This window comes from Chiloscyllium plagiosum, unplaced genomic scaffold (genome assembly GCF_037043375.1).
Source record: "Chiloscyllium plagiosum isolate Xiang-an unplaced genomic scaffold, Cpla_swu_hap1 HiC_scaffold_25, whole genome shotgun sequence".
NCBI classification, from domain to species: Eukaryota; Metazoa; Chordata; class Chondrichthyes; order Orectolobiformes; family Hemiscylliidae; genus Chiloscyllium; species Chiloscyllium plagiosum.
Window position 1 is genome coordinate 39166682 of NW_028270163.1, and position 15717 is coordinate 39182398.

The 15717-nt window shown below is 41.6% G+C and overlaps 1 protein-coding gene across 1 annotated transcript in view; it reads right to left on the reverse strand.

The window, feature by feature from the left end:
- Positions 1-6685: 6685 nt before the first annotated feature.
- The window catches only part of ccdc40 (coiled-coil domain 40 molecular ruler complex subunit), a 96594-nt gene continuing 87562 nt past the window's right edge, over positions 6686-15717 (reverse strand). Inside the window, exon 22 of the mRNA XM_043714804.2 lies at positions 6686-7481. Within this exon, the coding sequence (XP_043570739.2) occupies positions 7230-7481 (252 nt within the window). The 3' untranslated portion in view covers positions 6686-7229. The remainder of the gene's footprint in view (positions 7482-15717) is intronic.

Genomic DNA, 15717 nt, shown 5'->3' on the forward strand with positions numbered 1-15717 from the left:
GTGATGAGCTGGCTTCTTAACCGCTAAAGTCTACGTGCTATATGTATACCCACAATACCATTAGGGAGGAAATTCCTGGATTTTGATCCAGCGACAGTGAAGGATGGCAATATATTTCCAAAACAGGATAGTGAGTGGCTTGGAGAGAACTTGCAAGAAGTGGTATTATTCCCATGTATCTTCTGCCCTTGTCCTTCTGGGTGGAACTGGTTGTGGGTTTGTAAGGTGCTGTCTAAGGATTTTTGGTGAATATCTGCAGCGCATCTTGTACTTAGTACATACTGCTACTACTGAGCATTGGTGGTGGAGGGAGTGCATGTGAGTGGATCTTGTGCCAATCAGGCAGGCATCTTTGTCAAGGATGGTATCAATGAGTGTTGTTGGAGCTGCACCCATCCAGGCAATTGGGGAATATTCCATCATACTCTTGTCATGTGCCTTCTGGATGATGGACAGGCTTTGGGGAATCAGGAAGTGAGTTGTTCACTGCAGTATTCCGAGCCTCTGACCTGTCCTTGTTGAGGTTGTGGTTAATGGTAACCCACAAAATGTTGATATTGGAGTATCCATTAATGGTAACACCATTAAATGGCAAGGGCCGGTGGTTAGCATCGACGTTTCGGGCATAAGCCCTTCTTTAGGCTCCAACATTGGCATCTACCCAACAATGTGTAAAATTGGCCAGATAAGTTGGACAAAAAAGCAGGACAAATCCAACCCACCCAATGATGCTGAAGAAGGGCTTATACCCGAAACGTCGATTCTCCTGTTCCCTGGATGCTGCCTGAACTGCTGCGCTGTTCCAGCAACACATTTTCAGCTCTGATCTCCAGCATCTGCAGACCTCACTTTCTCCCCGGTGGTTAGATTGCCTCTTATTGGAGATGGTCAGGGCTGGCATTTGTGTGGCACAATTGTTGCCTGCTATTTGTCAACCCAAGCTTGGATATTGTCCAGATCTTGTGTTTGAATATGGACTGCTGCAGTATCTGAGGAATCATGAATGGTGATGAGCATTCTGTATTCATCAGTGAACATCCCACTCTGACCTTATGATGGAGATAAGATCATAGATGAAGCCACTGAAGATGTTTGCACCAAGGACATTACCCTGAGGAACTCCTACAGAGATGTCTGGAGCTGAGATGATTTACCACCAACCACCTTCCTATTTGCCAGGCATGACTCCAACCTGCAGAGAATTTGCCACTGATTCCTATTGATTCCAGATTTTCAGGGTTCCTTGATGCTACACATGATCAAATGCAGCCTTGATGTCAAGGGCTGTGTTGGGGAAAAGCTAACATGGTTTGCCTGGAAGCCATTTTCTTAATCCGGCTGAGAAACCATTTTGTGTCCCCCAGAACTTTGCTGGCTGTGCATGCCTTACTATGAGGTAATGTGAAAGGTAGGCCTTATCTTCCTAAGGTGTCAAGATAGTGTTTCCTCCCTTTGATGAATGATCAGTGCAGGCTGGAGAACCAGTCAAGCTGACATAGACTTGTCAATTAGTCCCACTTCCTTCACGGTCATTCAGCTAATTAGGGACATCTCTGCTTAGTGTTAGCAATCTGTGGAAGGAGAACAAATGGTGCTTTAGTTTTTACCTTAATGACTAACCTCTAATTTAGTACCAACTTGTAAGCATACCAAACTGCGTAATTAACGATCATCTCCTATCTGCTTTCTCTATATAATCCTGTAGTATCCTGATGTACTTCGGAATAGCACCAAGCCTCAGTTAGAATGGTGAATTCCCCATGATATATCGTGTAATAAACTAATCAGAATGGTGAATTCCCCATGATATATCGTGTAATAAACTAATCAGTTCTCAAGGTCTGAGTCCCAAGAGTTTTCTTCAACAGGCTGTCACTCTGACATCACTTCTGGAATTCAGCATTTTTGTCTATGTTTGAACTAATGCCATATGAGGTCAAGAGCTGGCTGCCCTCGTTGAATGCAAGCTGAGCGTCAGTGTGCAGGTTATTGTTCAGCAAGTGCTACTTGATAGTATTGTTGATGACATATTCCATGATCGAGAATAGACTAATGGGGTGACAGTTGGGTTGGTTGGATTTGTCCTGCTTTTTTGTTCAACTTATCTGGCCAATTTTACACATTGTTGGGTAGATGCCAATGTTGTAGCTATATTGGAACAGCTTGGCTGGGATTTGCGGCAGATTCTAGAGCAAACCCACGCAGAGGGTGTTACGTGTATGGAATGAGCTGCCAGAGGAAGTGGTGGAGGCTGGTACAATTGCAACGTTTAAGAGGTATTTGGATGGGTACATGAATAGGAAGGGTTTTAGAGGGATATGGGCCGGATGCTGGCAGGTGGGACTAGATTGGGTTGGGATATCTGGTTGGCATGGATGGGTTGGACTGAAGGGTCTGTTTCCATGCTGTACATCTCTATGACTCTATGACTCTATAAATGTCTTCAGTACTATTACTGGAATGTTGCCAGGGCCCATAGTCTTTGCAGTATCTAGTGCCTTGATACCTCATGGAGTAAATCAAATTGTCTGAAGACTGTCTTCTGTGATGCTGCAGACCACTGGAGGAGGTCAAGATGAATCATTTGCTCAACACGTCTAGCTGAAGATTGCTGAGATTGCTTCTACCTTGTTGTGGTTCTGTTCGCCGAGCTGGAAATTTTTGTTGCAAACGTTTCGTCCCCTGTCTAGGTGACATCCTCAGTGCTTGGGAGCCTCCTGTGAAGCACTTCTGTGGTATTTCCTCTGGCATTTATAGTGGCCTGTCCCTGCCGCTTCCAGTTGTCAGTTTCAGCTGTCCGCTGTAGTGGTTGGTATATTGGGTCCAGGTCGATGTGTTTGTTGATGGAGTTTGTGGATGAGTGCCATGCTTCTAGGAATTCCCTGGCTGTTTGGCCAGGGAATTGCCCTATAATGGTAGTGTTGTCCCAGTCGAATGCTTCTACCTTATTTTTTGCATGGATCTGCTGTGCTCTTCCATCATTGAGGATGGATGATATTAGTTGAGCTTCCTCCTCCCTGAAAGAGTTGTTTAATTGTCTACACCATTGATGACTAGATGCGGCAAGATTGGAGTGCTAAAATCTGATCCGTTGATAAATGATTGCTTAGCTCTGCCTATCACTTGCTGTTTATGCTGTTTGGCATGCACGTAGCCCCATTTGGTAGCTTCACCAGGTTGATGCCTCATTTTTAGGTTTGCCTGGTGCTGCTCCTGGCATACCCTACAGTATTCTCCTTTGAAGCAAGATTGATACCCTGGCTTAATGGTAATGGTTGAGTAGGGGATATGCCAGGCCATGAGGTCGCAGTTTATGTTGGTGCACAATTCTGCTGCTTTTGATGGCCCACAGCACCTCATGAATGCCCAGATTTGAGTTCATCGAATTCCTACTGGATGGAAGTAGGTCATTCAGCCCACTGAATCCATATTGCCCGACTGAACAGCATCCCACCTAGACCCACTCTGCTAATCTATTCCTGCAATCCTGCATTTTCCATGGTGAATCCACTGGCCTTGCTAGATCTGTTTGAAGTCTGACCATTTAGCATGGTCCACACAACATGATGGAAGATACTGTGAAGGTGGGATTTCATCCTCAATAAGACTGTGTGGTGGCCCCTCTTACCGATACTGTCATAGATACATGCATCTGCACCCAGCAGACCAGTAAGGATGCAATCAAGTGTATTTTCCCCCTTGCTGGTTTCCTCACCATCTGCTGCAGACCCATTCCAGCAGCTACATTCTTTAAGACCCAACCAGTTCAATCAATAGTGTTGCTGCTCAGCCATTTATAAAGTTTACTTTGCTCCCTTGCCACCCTCCCCTCAAGTGTGTGCAACATGGAAGATTCATTAGCCGAGGGAGGTCGGTACATAGTAGTTAGCAGGAAGTTCCACTGCCAGTGTTTAACCTAACGTTGTGGGACTTGGTGTCATGGTATTCAAAGTCAATGTTGAAGACTCCCAGAGCAACTCCTTCCTGGCTGTGCCAACACCTGTGATGGGTCTGTCCAACGAGCAGGACAGGACATATCCAGGAATGGTGATGGTGGTGTCTGGGACATGGTCTGTAAGGTATGATTCAGTGAGTAAGTCTACATCAGGCTGTTTCTTAACTTGTCTATGAGACAGCTCTCTCAACTTTGGCATGAGCTCCCAGATATTGGCAAGGAAGACTTTGAAGGCTGAAAGGGCTGTTTTTGCCATTGTCATTTCTGGTGCTTAGATCGATCCAGTTTATTTTATTTGCTGGGACTTCATGGCAATTGATACAACTGAGTGGTTTGCTAGACCATTTTACAGGGCAGTTGACATTGCTGTGTTCTATTGTCACATATAGGATAGTACAGATGAGGGTGGCAGATTTCCTTCCCTGAAGGACATTAGTGAACAGATGAGTCTTTCCGACAATTGACAATGCTTTCATGGTCATCAGCAAATGCTTAAATCCAGAAATTGCTATTGAATTCAAATTCTACTGTCTACCATGGTGGGATTTGAACTCTGGTCCCCAGAACATTAGCCGAGTCTCTGGAATAATAGCAATCATACCACTAGATGATTGCCTCCCCAGACTATGAAGAAATATCAGGGATAAGAGCTATGTTTTCTCTTGGTTATCATGACTTGTTGGACCTTATCAGACTGATTATGTCTTGCAACAAAGCCAACTATACAGCCAGTGGTGATCTGCCTCTTCCCTGACCCATGACTGGTTTTTCCATTCCAAATGCTGCCATGTGTAAGATGGCTTGACCTTTCCACAGCTTGCCATGACCTTTCCACAGCTTGCCATGCATGTGGCAATTAGCTCAATCTGGTGAGTCTTGCTGGTCTTCATCATTTCCTATAATACAGCCTGACAACCTTAGAAACTACAAAATACATAATAATTTCATCCTTCCATTCACATGGACAATAAATGCTCCTGCTTGGCTTAATGTGTAATAACTTCTCCAGCATCATTGCTGCTGGTGATTGTTAGGTGCTCTTCTTGTCTCAAATTAATAAATGTGGGACATGTTTGGGATGCTGTTGTTGGAGCTGTAAATGCTTATTGGCTTTATTTTGCAGAATGAGCACATCCCTTCAGTGCAAAGCCCTTTCCTGCTCAGTCATGCAAAAGTATCTTTCAATTTGTTTCAATTCCTCTCAGTTAGAAGTATATGCACTGTCCCACTATCTTGCCCTTCTAAAATGTCCTTTGTTCCTCATAAATATCAATGGCCTTATCCTTTCCCTTTGGTATCCACTCTGTGGTGAATATATATTCAACTGGTTAGTCAGTTGACAACTAGAGGACATCAATTTGAGATCATCACCATAAATATAATGAGCGATTAGGAAATATTTAAATAGAAAGTTGTTAAGACATGAAATCTCTGACCAGAGGTAGTGAAGGATAGCAAAATCCAGAATAAAGGATGGGGACAAATATTGACAAAGAACTGTTTCAAAGGGCAAGCCTAGGTGAGTAAAGTTAAATGCAGAGCACTTACAGGAATGAAAGGTCAAATGGCCTCCTAGTATAATGTAAATTCTCTGACTGATTACAGGTAAGAAATGAAGTTATTCATGGAGGTATAAAGAAGGACATAAAAAGGGCACCTTCTGCACAAAAAAACACAAATATTTCCTAGTTGCCTTCAGTTCTGAAGAAGGATCACTGGACCCAAAATGTTAACTGATTTCTCTCCACAGATGCTACAAGGTCTGCTGATTTTTTCCAGCAATTTCTGTTTTTGTTTCTGATTTCCAGAATCCGCAGTTCTTTCAGTTTTTTACAATGGGCAACTTGAAACAATTCCTCCTGCCCTTTTACAGAGAATAAAGAAAAATTCAAGCCTTAACTATTTTAATTGATTTCAAACCAAGTTCTTCTCTTAGGCATATGTTTCTAGAGAAAATGGTTGAAAGCTAAGAATGTCAGATCTTTACCCAACTGATCAATGCAGTACAAGTTAATTGACTTTTTTGTCCACATCTTGTCTTATTTGGCCTCATGTTGCCCTCTAATAATGTTAACTATTCTCAGAAGCAAAATCATTTCTCCCAAGAAGAAAAACCTAGATTGCACATTTTCTTAACTCTTCAAAACCCAAAAACATTCATATATTTAGCAACATATAGTCATACAGCATGGAAACAGACTCTTCAGTCCAACTCATCTGAGTCGACTCGACATCCCAATCTGATGTAGTCCCATTTGCCAGCATTTGGCTTACATCCTTTTAAACCTTTCGTATTCATGTACCCACCCAGATGCCTTTTAAATTTTGTAATTGTACTCTACTCTACCATTTCCTTCAGCAGCTTATTCCATACACACACCACCCTCTGTGGGAAAAAGTTACCCCTCAAGTCCTTTCGAAATCTTTCCCCTCTCACCATCCTCCACCCAAGGAAAAAGACCTTGGCTATTCATCCTAGCCATGCCCCTCACGATTTTATAAACAACCATAAGGTCACCTCTCAGCCTCTAATGGTCCAGGGAAAAAAGCCCCAAACTCTTCCGATAATTCAAACTCTCCAATTCTGGCAACATGCTCATAAATCTTTTCTGTACCCCTTAAATTTAACAACATCCTTCCTATAGAAGGACAAGCAGAGTGTATGCACTATTCTAAAAGCCACCTCAACAATGTCCTAGATAGCTGCAATATGACCTCCCAACTCCTATACTCAATGCTGTGACCAACGAAGGCAGGTGTGCCAAGCACCATTCCTTTTCATGGTCCTTCTGTTTTGCAAAAAGAAACCTATATGTGAAACTGCTGATAGTTGATTTTCTGCTCTCTCTCAGATGGACAATCAGCTTTGCATTTGTTGATAGAAAACCAAAATTATTATCCCACACATAGCTCATTAGTAAGTCACAGATTCCATCATGTGCCATTTTATTATCTTGATAAGTTTGCTTCCAAATGTCACCATATCAGTTCCATTTTCATTTGATTTCTTCCAGCTATTCTCTGTATTAAGGTAAGATGATCTAATCACCAAAATTACACTAGTAAGTCAAATTTTATTTCAAATATCATTCTTACAGCACAAATCTAAAGATTCACATAAAAGCTGTTTCCAATATCCTGTTAGACATTCTGAGTGCAAGCCACTTCTTGTTCCAGTAAATTCCACTCATTACTATCTTTATGAATGTATATTTCCCCTGCCACATTGGTCTTCCTCATTAGCTAGTTTGCTGCAAGTTCCGTGTATTTTTTTTCATGGTAATTCCACCGAAGCTGTTCCCCGTGCTGCTAGTGCAAGTGTCACTTTACGAAGTATTCCCTGGTATTGAGGCCATTCCTCCTGGATACGAGCAACAATAGTGTTGATGGTGTGGATTCGATTCTCTTGTTTCTGTGTTTCATTCCTCAATAACTGTTCAGATTTGCACTGTAATATGTACTTTCCTTCTTTCGCTGCCTCGAGATGTTTGAGCCGCGTCTGTAACGTCACTATGTTCGTCAGATTCTGAATAACGAAAAATAGTAAATATGTTTTAATTATACTTAATGGTCTCATTTAAGTCACTGTTTCATTATCCCCAGACAAAAATGCATTTTCAGTGGTCTGTTCATGTACTTCTTTGGTATTACTATACTGTATATCAAGATGATTTGTCATTTTTTTGATTCCTTCACACAATATTTCCTGAAGAGGAAAAAAGGTGAAGAAAGGGCAAAAAGTGAACTATAGGTAATCTAATCTAGTCAAAAAATAATTGTATACATTTGAGTGGCTGAATTATGTGGCATTATTGTCAAATTACAAATGCAAAATACCACAAAGAGGCTTTTCCCTCCTAAGCCTCATATTCACCAATAGACAATAGACAATAGGTGCAGGAGTAGGCCATTCTGCCCTTCGAGCATGCACCACCATTCAATATGATCATGGCTGATCATCCTTAATAAGTATCCTGTTCCTGCCTTATCTCCATAACCCTTGATCCCACAATCCTTGAGAGCTCTATCCAACTCTTTCTTAAATGAATCCAGAGACCGCGCTCCACTGCCCTCTGGGGCAGAGCATTCCACACAGCCATCACTCTCTGGATGAAGAAGTTTCTCCTCATCTCTGTCCTAAATGGTCTACCCCATATTTCTAAGCTGTGTCCTCTGGTTCGGCACTCACCCATCAGCGGAAACATGTTTCCTGCCTCCAGAGTGTTCAATCCTTTAAAAATCTTATATGTCTCAATCAGATCCCCTCTCAGTCTTCTAAACTCAAGGGTATAGAAGCCCAGTCGCTCCAGTCTTTCAGTGTAAGGTAATCCCGCCATTCCAGGAACTGACCTCGTGAACCTACGCTGCAGTCCCTCAATAGCCAGAATGTCTTTCCTCAAATTTGGAGACCAGAACTGCACACCAGTACTCCAGGTGTGGTCTCACCAGGGCCCTGTACAGCTGCAGAAGAACCTCTTTGCTTCTATACTCAATCCCTTTTGTTATGAAGGACAGCATGCTATTAGCCTTCTTCACTACCTGCTGTACCTGCATGCTTACCTTCATTGACTGGTGTACAAGAACACCCAGATCTCTCTGTACTGCCCCTTTACCTAAATTGATTCCATTTAGGTAGTAATCTGCCTTCTTTTTCTTGCCACCAAAGTGGATAACCATACATTTATCCACATTAAACTGCATCTGCCATGCATCTGACCACTCACCTAACTTGTCCAGGTCACCCTGTAATCTCCTAACATCCTCCTCACATTTCACCCTGCCACCCAGCTTAGTATCATCAGCAAATTTGCTAATGTTATTACTAATACCATCTTCTATATCGTTAACATATATTGTATAAAGCTGCGGTCCCAGTACTGATCCGTGTGGTACCCCACTGGTCACTGCCTGCCATTCCGAAATGGAGCCTTTCATCACTACTCTTTGTTTCCTATCAGCCAACCAACTTTCAATCCAAGTTAGTACTTTGCCCCCAATACCATGCGCCCTAATTTTGCTCATTAACCTCCTATGTGGGACTTTATCAAAAGCTTTCTGAAAGTCCAGGTACACTAAATCTACTGGATCTCGCTCGTCCATCTTCAGAGTTACATCCTCAAAAAACTCAAGAAGATTAGTCAAGCATGATTTCCCCTTCATAAGCGCGGTGGCACAGTGGTTAGCACTGCTGCCTCACAGCGCCTGAGACCCGGGTTCAATTCCCGCCTCAGGCGACTGACTGTGTGGAGTTTGCACGTTCTCCTGGTGTCTGCATGGGTTTCCTCCGGGTGCTCCGGTTTCCTCCCACAGTCCAAAGCTGTGCAGGTCAGGTGAATTGGCCATGCTAAATTGCCTGTAGTGTTAGGTAAGGGGTAAATGTAGGGGTATGGGTGGGTTGCGCTTCGGCGGGTCGGTGTGGACTTGTTGGACCGAAGGGCCTGTTTCCACACTGTAATGTAACCTAAATCTAAATCCATGCTGACTCTGACCTATCCTGTTACTACTATCCAGATGTGTCGTAATTGATGCTACTATGATGCTTCTTTGAAAAGCATGAAATACAACAGGGAATGTATTCCTCTGCTTGATTTATATATTACATAGGAGTGAACTTAGAGTATCTGTGATGCAGACCTTTGACCAGAGTCACTGCTTCACTTATCATGTACTATCACATTATCAAATTTCTTCATCATCCTACCTATGAAGTGTGCAGTAATGATGCATTCTGTCAACCACAGCTTTTCACTGACATCAAATTATTTAAGTGAAGCAGGGTACATAATGGAGACAATATAGTCATTTGCTTTTGTCATAAATTAAAACATGTTAATGAATACCCACTTTTCAATGCATCATGGTAACTGCATCAAGTGGTAAGCCACATTGAATTAAAAAAAAGGGTTGAAGTTTATCCAAGCGGAGTTAAGATTTAACAATGAGCTAATCATACACTGGTACACTAGATCCAAGCTCAAATACAAGCATCGGTAAACTAGGGAAAGTATGTGGGTGTTTGTGGCAGTACCATCCAGGTAGAAATTACTGGTTTGGGAAGAGGCATGGAAGAGAAGAAATGGTTACATGAATATTGCATTCATACACAATGAAAAAAAGAACAAATATGGTTGTTTAGTAAAGAAGACATGAATAAATATGGTTGATTAGCAGTGCACAGAAAATGCATTGCTGTCTAGAGAAGATATTTAATGATAACATTATCATAGTTATCATTAAATATATTTTACACCATTTATTGCAATCTAATAGTTTTTAACATATAACCTTGCTGTGAGTCTATAGTAGTGAGTAGAGTTGGTTCTTTCTGGATTATATATTTTATTTAAATCTGTCTCTTGATTAAATTTTAAAAATATAAACCATAAGTACTAAATTAGCCTGGAGCACTTCTTTTTAGAGCAAAATGATGGTGCTATTTTCTGGGTTTGTAGATTGTGAAGCAGTAACGGTGGCCTTTAGTAGAGTGATATGCTCTTCTTGTCGGATGTGAGAGTTTCAAGAGAGGTTACATGTTACTGAGGATTATGTCTGCAAGAAGTGTTTTTGAATGCAAATCCTACTAGAAAGAATGGATCATTGGAGGAACATTGAGGAAATTACAACATCTAGGGGCTGTGATGGATGGCAGTTATATGAAGGGAGAAAAGCCGCTGATACAGTCAGATAGATGGGTAGGAAAGGTAGGCAGGTAGTGCAGGAGTTTTCTGTGGCTGTCCCCATTTCAAACAAGTATGTTGTCTTGGATAATGTAGGGGGTGATGGACTCTCAAGGGAATATAGCATGAATAGCCAAGTTTCTGATATCAAGACAGGCTCTAATGTAATGAGGGGTACGTCGGGTTCCAAGCAATCAATTGTGATGCTGCTTGAGGGGGGAGATTCTGAAGGGAGCAAATAGAAAGTTAGGCAGGAGTTTAAAAAAGTAGGTCCTCAAGGGCAGTAATATCTGGATTATTCCCAGTGCTATAAGCTAATGAGGGTAGGAAAGAAAGGATAGAGCAGATGAACACATGGCTGAGGAGATGGTGCAGGGGAGAAGGGTTCACATTTTTGGATCATTGGAATCTCTTCTGGGGTAGAAGTGATCTGTACAAGAAGATTGATTGCACCTGTATTGGAAGGGGACTAATATACTAGCAGGGAGATTTGCTCGGGAGGATTTAAACTAGTAGGTGGTGTTGGGGGAAGAATGAGAGGGGTGGAATGCAGGGAAGTAGTGAGGAAAGAGATCATCTGAGACTGGTACAGTTAGGAAAGGAAGTGAGTCAAACATTTAGGGCAGGAAGGAACAAAGTAGAGAACAAGGCAGGACTGATACATTAAACTGCATTTACTTCAATGCAACAGGCCAACAGGGAAGGCATATGAACTCAGGGCATGGTTAGGAACATGGGACTGGGATATCATAGCAATTACAGAGATATGGTTCAGGGATGGACAGGACTGGCAGTTTAATCTTCCTAAATACAAATGCTACAGGAAGGATAGAAAGTGGGGCAAGAGAGGAGGGGGAGTAGCATTTTGATAAGGGATAGCATTACAGCTGTACTTAGGGAGGATATTCCTGGGAATACATTTGGGTGGAAGTTATTTGGGTGGAAGCTATTTGGGTGGAACTGAGAAATAAGAAAGGGATGATCACCTTATTGCTATTGTATTATAGACCCCCTAATATTCAGCCAGAAATTGAGAAACAAATTTGTAAGGATATCTCAGTTATCTGTAAGAATAATAAGGTGGTTACATTAGGGGATTTTAACTTTCCAAGCATAAACTGGGACTTCCATAGTGTTAAGGGGTTAGATGGAGAGGAATTTGGAAAGTGTGTATAAGAAAGATTTCTGATTCAGTATGTGAATGTACCTACTAGAGAAGGTGTAAAACTTGACCTACTCTTGGTAAATAAGGCAGGGCAGGTGACTGAGGTGTCAGTGGGGGCGCACTTTGGGGTCAGCAACCATAATTCTATTAGTTTTAAAATTGTGATGGAAAAGGATAGACTGGATCTAAAAGTTGAAGTTCTAAATTGGAGGAAGGCTAATTTTGATGGTATTAGGCAAGAACTTTCAAAAGCAAACTGGGGGCAGATGTTCACAGGTAAAGGGATGGCTGAAAAATGGGAAGCTTTCAAAAATGAGATTATGAGAGTCCAGAGAAAGTATATTCCTGTCAGGGTGAAAGGAAAGGCTGGTAGGTATAGGGAATATTGGATGACTGGAGAAATTGAGGTTTTGGTTCATAAAAAGAAGGAAGTATATGTCTGGTACAGGCAGGAGAGATCGGGAAGATCCTTACAAGAGTATAAAGGCAGTAGGAATATACTTAAGAGGGAAACCAGGAGAGCAAAAAGGGGACATAAGATAGCTTTGGCAAATAGGGTTAAGGAGAATCCAAAGGGCTTTTATAAATACATAAGGACAAAAGGGTAACTAGGGAGAGAATAGGGCCCCTCAAAAATCAGCAAGCAGCCTATGTGTGCAGTGCAGGAGATTGGGGAGATACCAAATGAATATTTTATATTAATGTTTACTGTGGAGAAGGATATGGAAGATACAGAATGTGGGGAAATAGATGGTGGCATCTTGAAAAATGTCTATTATAGAGGGGGAGGTGCTGGATGTCTTGAAATGCATAAAAATGGATGGGTCCCCAGGACCTGATTAGGTGTGCCCTAGAACCCTGTGGGAAGCTAGGGAAGTGATTGCTGGGCTCTTTGCTGAGACATATGTAGCATCGGTAGTCACAGGTGAGGTGCTGGAAGACTGGAGGTTGGCTAATGTGGTGCCACTATTTAAGAAAGGTGGTGAGGAAAAGCCAGGGAACTATAGACCAGTGAGGCTGACATTGGTGGTGGGCAAGTTGTTGGAGGGTCTCCTGAGGGACAGGAGTTTACATATATTTGGAAAGGCAAGGACTGATTAGTGATAGTCAACATGTCTTTGTGCATGGGAAATCATATCTCACGAAATTGATTGAGTTTTTTGAAGAAGTAACAAAGCGGATTGATGAGGGCAGAGCGGTGGACATCTTCTATATGGACTTCAGTAAGGTATTTGACAAGGTTCCTAATGGGAGGTTCAGGGAGAACTAGCTATTTGGATACAGAACTGGCTCGAAGGAAGAAGACAGAGGTGGTGGTGAAGAGTTGCTTTTCAGACCGGAGGCCTGTGACCAGTGGTGTGCAATTTGGGTTAGTGCTGGGTCCACTGTTTTTCGGCATTTATATAAATGATTTGGATGTGAACATAGGAGGTATAGTTAGTAAGTTTGTAGATAACACCAAAATTGGAGGTGTAGTTGACAGCAAAGAAGGTTACCTCAGAGTACAATGGGATCTTGATCAAATGGGCCAGTGGTGGCAGATGAGAGTTTAATTTAGATAAATGTGAGGTGCTGCATTTTGGAAAAGCAAATCAGAGTAGGACTGATATACTTAATGATAAGGTCCTATAGAGTGTTGCTGACCAAAAAGACGTTGGAGTGCAGGTTCATAGTTCCTTGAAAGTGGAGTTGCAAGTAGATAGGATAGTGAAGAAGGCATTTGGTATGCTTTCCTCTGTTGGTCAGAGCATTGAGTATATGAGTTGGAGGTCATATTGCGGCTGTAAAGGATATTTGTTTCGGCCCCTTTTGGAATATTACATGCAATTCTGATCTACCTCTGATCAGAAGTATGTTATGTAACTTGAAAGGGTTCAGAAAAGATTTACAAGGATGTTGCCAGGGTTGGAGGATTTGAGCTGTAGGGAAAGGCTGAATAACCTGGGGTTGTTTTCCCTGGACTGTTGGGGGCTGAGGGATGACCTTTCAGAAACATATAAAATCATGAGGGACATGGAGAGGATAAGTAGACAATGGACTGCCCTGGGGTGGGGCAGTCCAGAACCAGAGGGCATAGTTATAGGGTGAGAGGGGAAAGATATAAAAGGAACCTAGGGGCAAAGTTTTCATGCAGAGGGTGGTGTGTGTATGAAATGTGCTGCTAGAAGAAGTGATGGAGGCTGGCATAATCGCAGCATTAGAAAACCATCTGGGTGAGTATATGAGTAGGAAGGGTTGAGAGGGATATGGGCCAAGTGCTGACAAATGGGAGTAGATTAGGTTGGGATATCTGTTCGGCATGGACGAGTTTGACCAAAGGATTTGGTTGCGTGCTGTAGTTTTCTATGACGCTATGACTCTATATGCTCTGTTGGATATTATTAATCAATAAATTCTTTAGTAATTTTTTCTTAATGTAATCAAACGTTTCCAAGAAATTGGACCTCCAATTCTATTTTCAGTTCTGCATGTTCGTATAAATAAAAATGTCAGTATCCCTTCATCCATACAACAGCGTTTTATTTAAATTACATCAAATATTGCATCCAACTTATTTCTTGTAATTTTTTTATGTGATGACATCTGAGTTACTGCTGTGTGACGACATTTGCACTGACAAGCAACAATCATGTAATTACTGCTGTTTTTACCTGCTGTGGAACTGTAGGTTGATCACAAGTTCAGACTGGGAGATGTTTCCAAGTTGAGTTTTTTTTTGTATAAATTGGACACATAAAAACATCTGCCAGTCGAAGACTTGTGTCCCACTTACAATCCCTGGAATTACATCTGTATTTGTGACTTCGGTTTTGAGCTATGACCATGATTAATGAGCTGATATCAATACTGACTGAAGCAGTAAAATGGGCTTCAGTGATGAAGGACAAAGAGGACAAAATGGATCGATATTTCAGCTCTTGATTCTTATCCAACAATGCTATTGGAAGTATGAATATCTGGACATTGGCAAAACAGAAAGATGTGTGATATCTCCTTATCTCTACTTTGACACTGTTGAAACTCAACTATGGCAGTTGGCCAAATTACTGAAAGGCATCCAGCAATTATCGAAAGTATATTAAGAGTTAATGAATTCAGAACAGTGGAGGAGGAAGGCGGGAGATAACTGAGGATTTTTTAAAAGATTTCATGAAGAGGCAATCATGCCTGTCAGATTTATTAGAATTCTTTGAAGGGGTAATAAGCAAAATACATAAAGGAGAAACACTGGATGTAATATATTTGGATCTCCAAAACACATTTTGTAAGGTATCCCATAGGCTCCTGAATAAGCCACGAACCCAGGTGGTCGAGGTGGTATATTAGCACGGATAGAAGATTGGCTAACTAATAGATGATGGAGTGTTGAGATAATGGGGGCTCTTTCAGGATAAGAACCTGTAACTAGTGCAGTACCACAGGGAACACTACTGAGACCGGCATTATTTAGAATACACTTGAATGAGGAAAATGAATATACTTGCAGATGGCTCAAAAATAGATGGGAAGGCAAGTGGTGAAGATGACACAAAGAGCATGTAGAGCAATATACGCAAGTTAAGCGAGTTATCGAAATCTTGGCTGTTGGAATATAATGTGGAAAAATGTAAATCCACTTTGGCAGGAAGAATATCTAATGAAAATATGTGTGGATCTTTATCTGATGAGAAATATTTCATGGCCAACTTAAGATCTTAATGTTAATGAGTTAAGTAACACTTATTAGAATCTCCTTTTCTTTATTCATTTTGCTGGAAATATCTTCTTTCTTCTCATTGTGCAAATGTTTACTTTATTGCTTAATTTCTCTATATAGAATCTTATTTGATACCTAATTTTGTTTCTGCTGTGTTGTTTCACATGCACTCTGTGTAAAACAGGCACCAATGCAGGCAATGGATGTCTCACATTAATGGAAT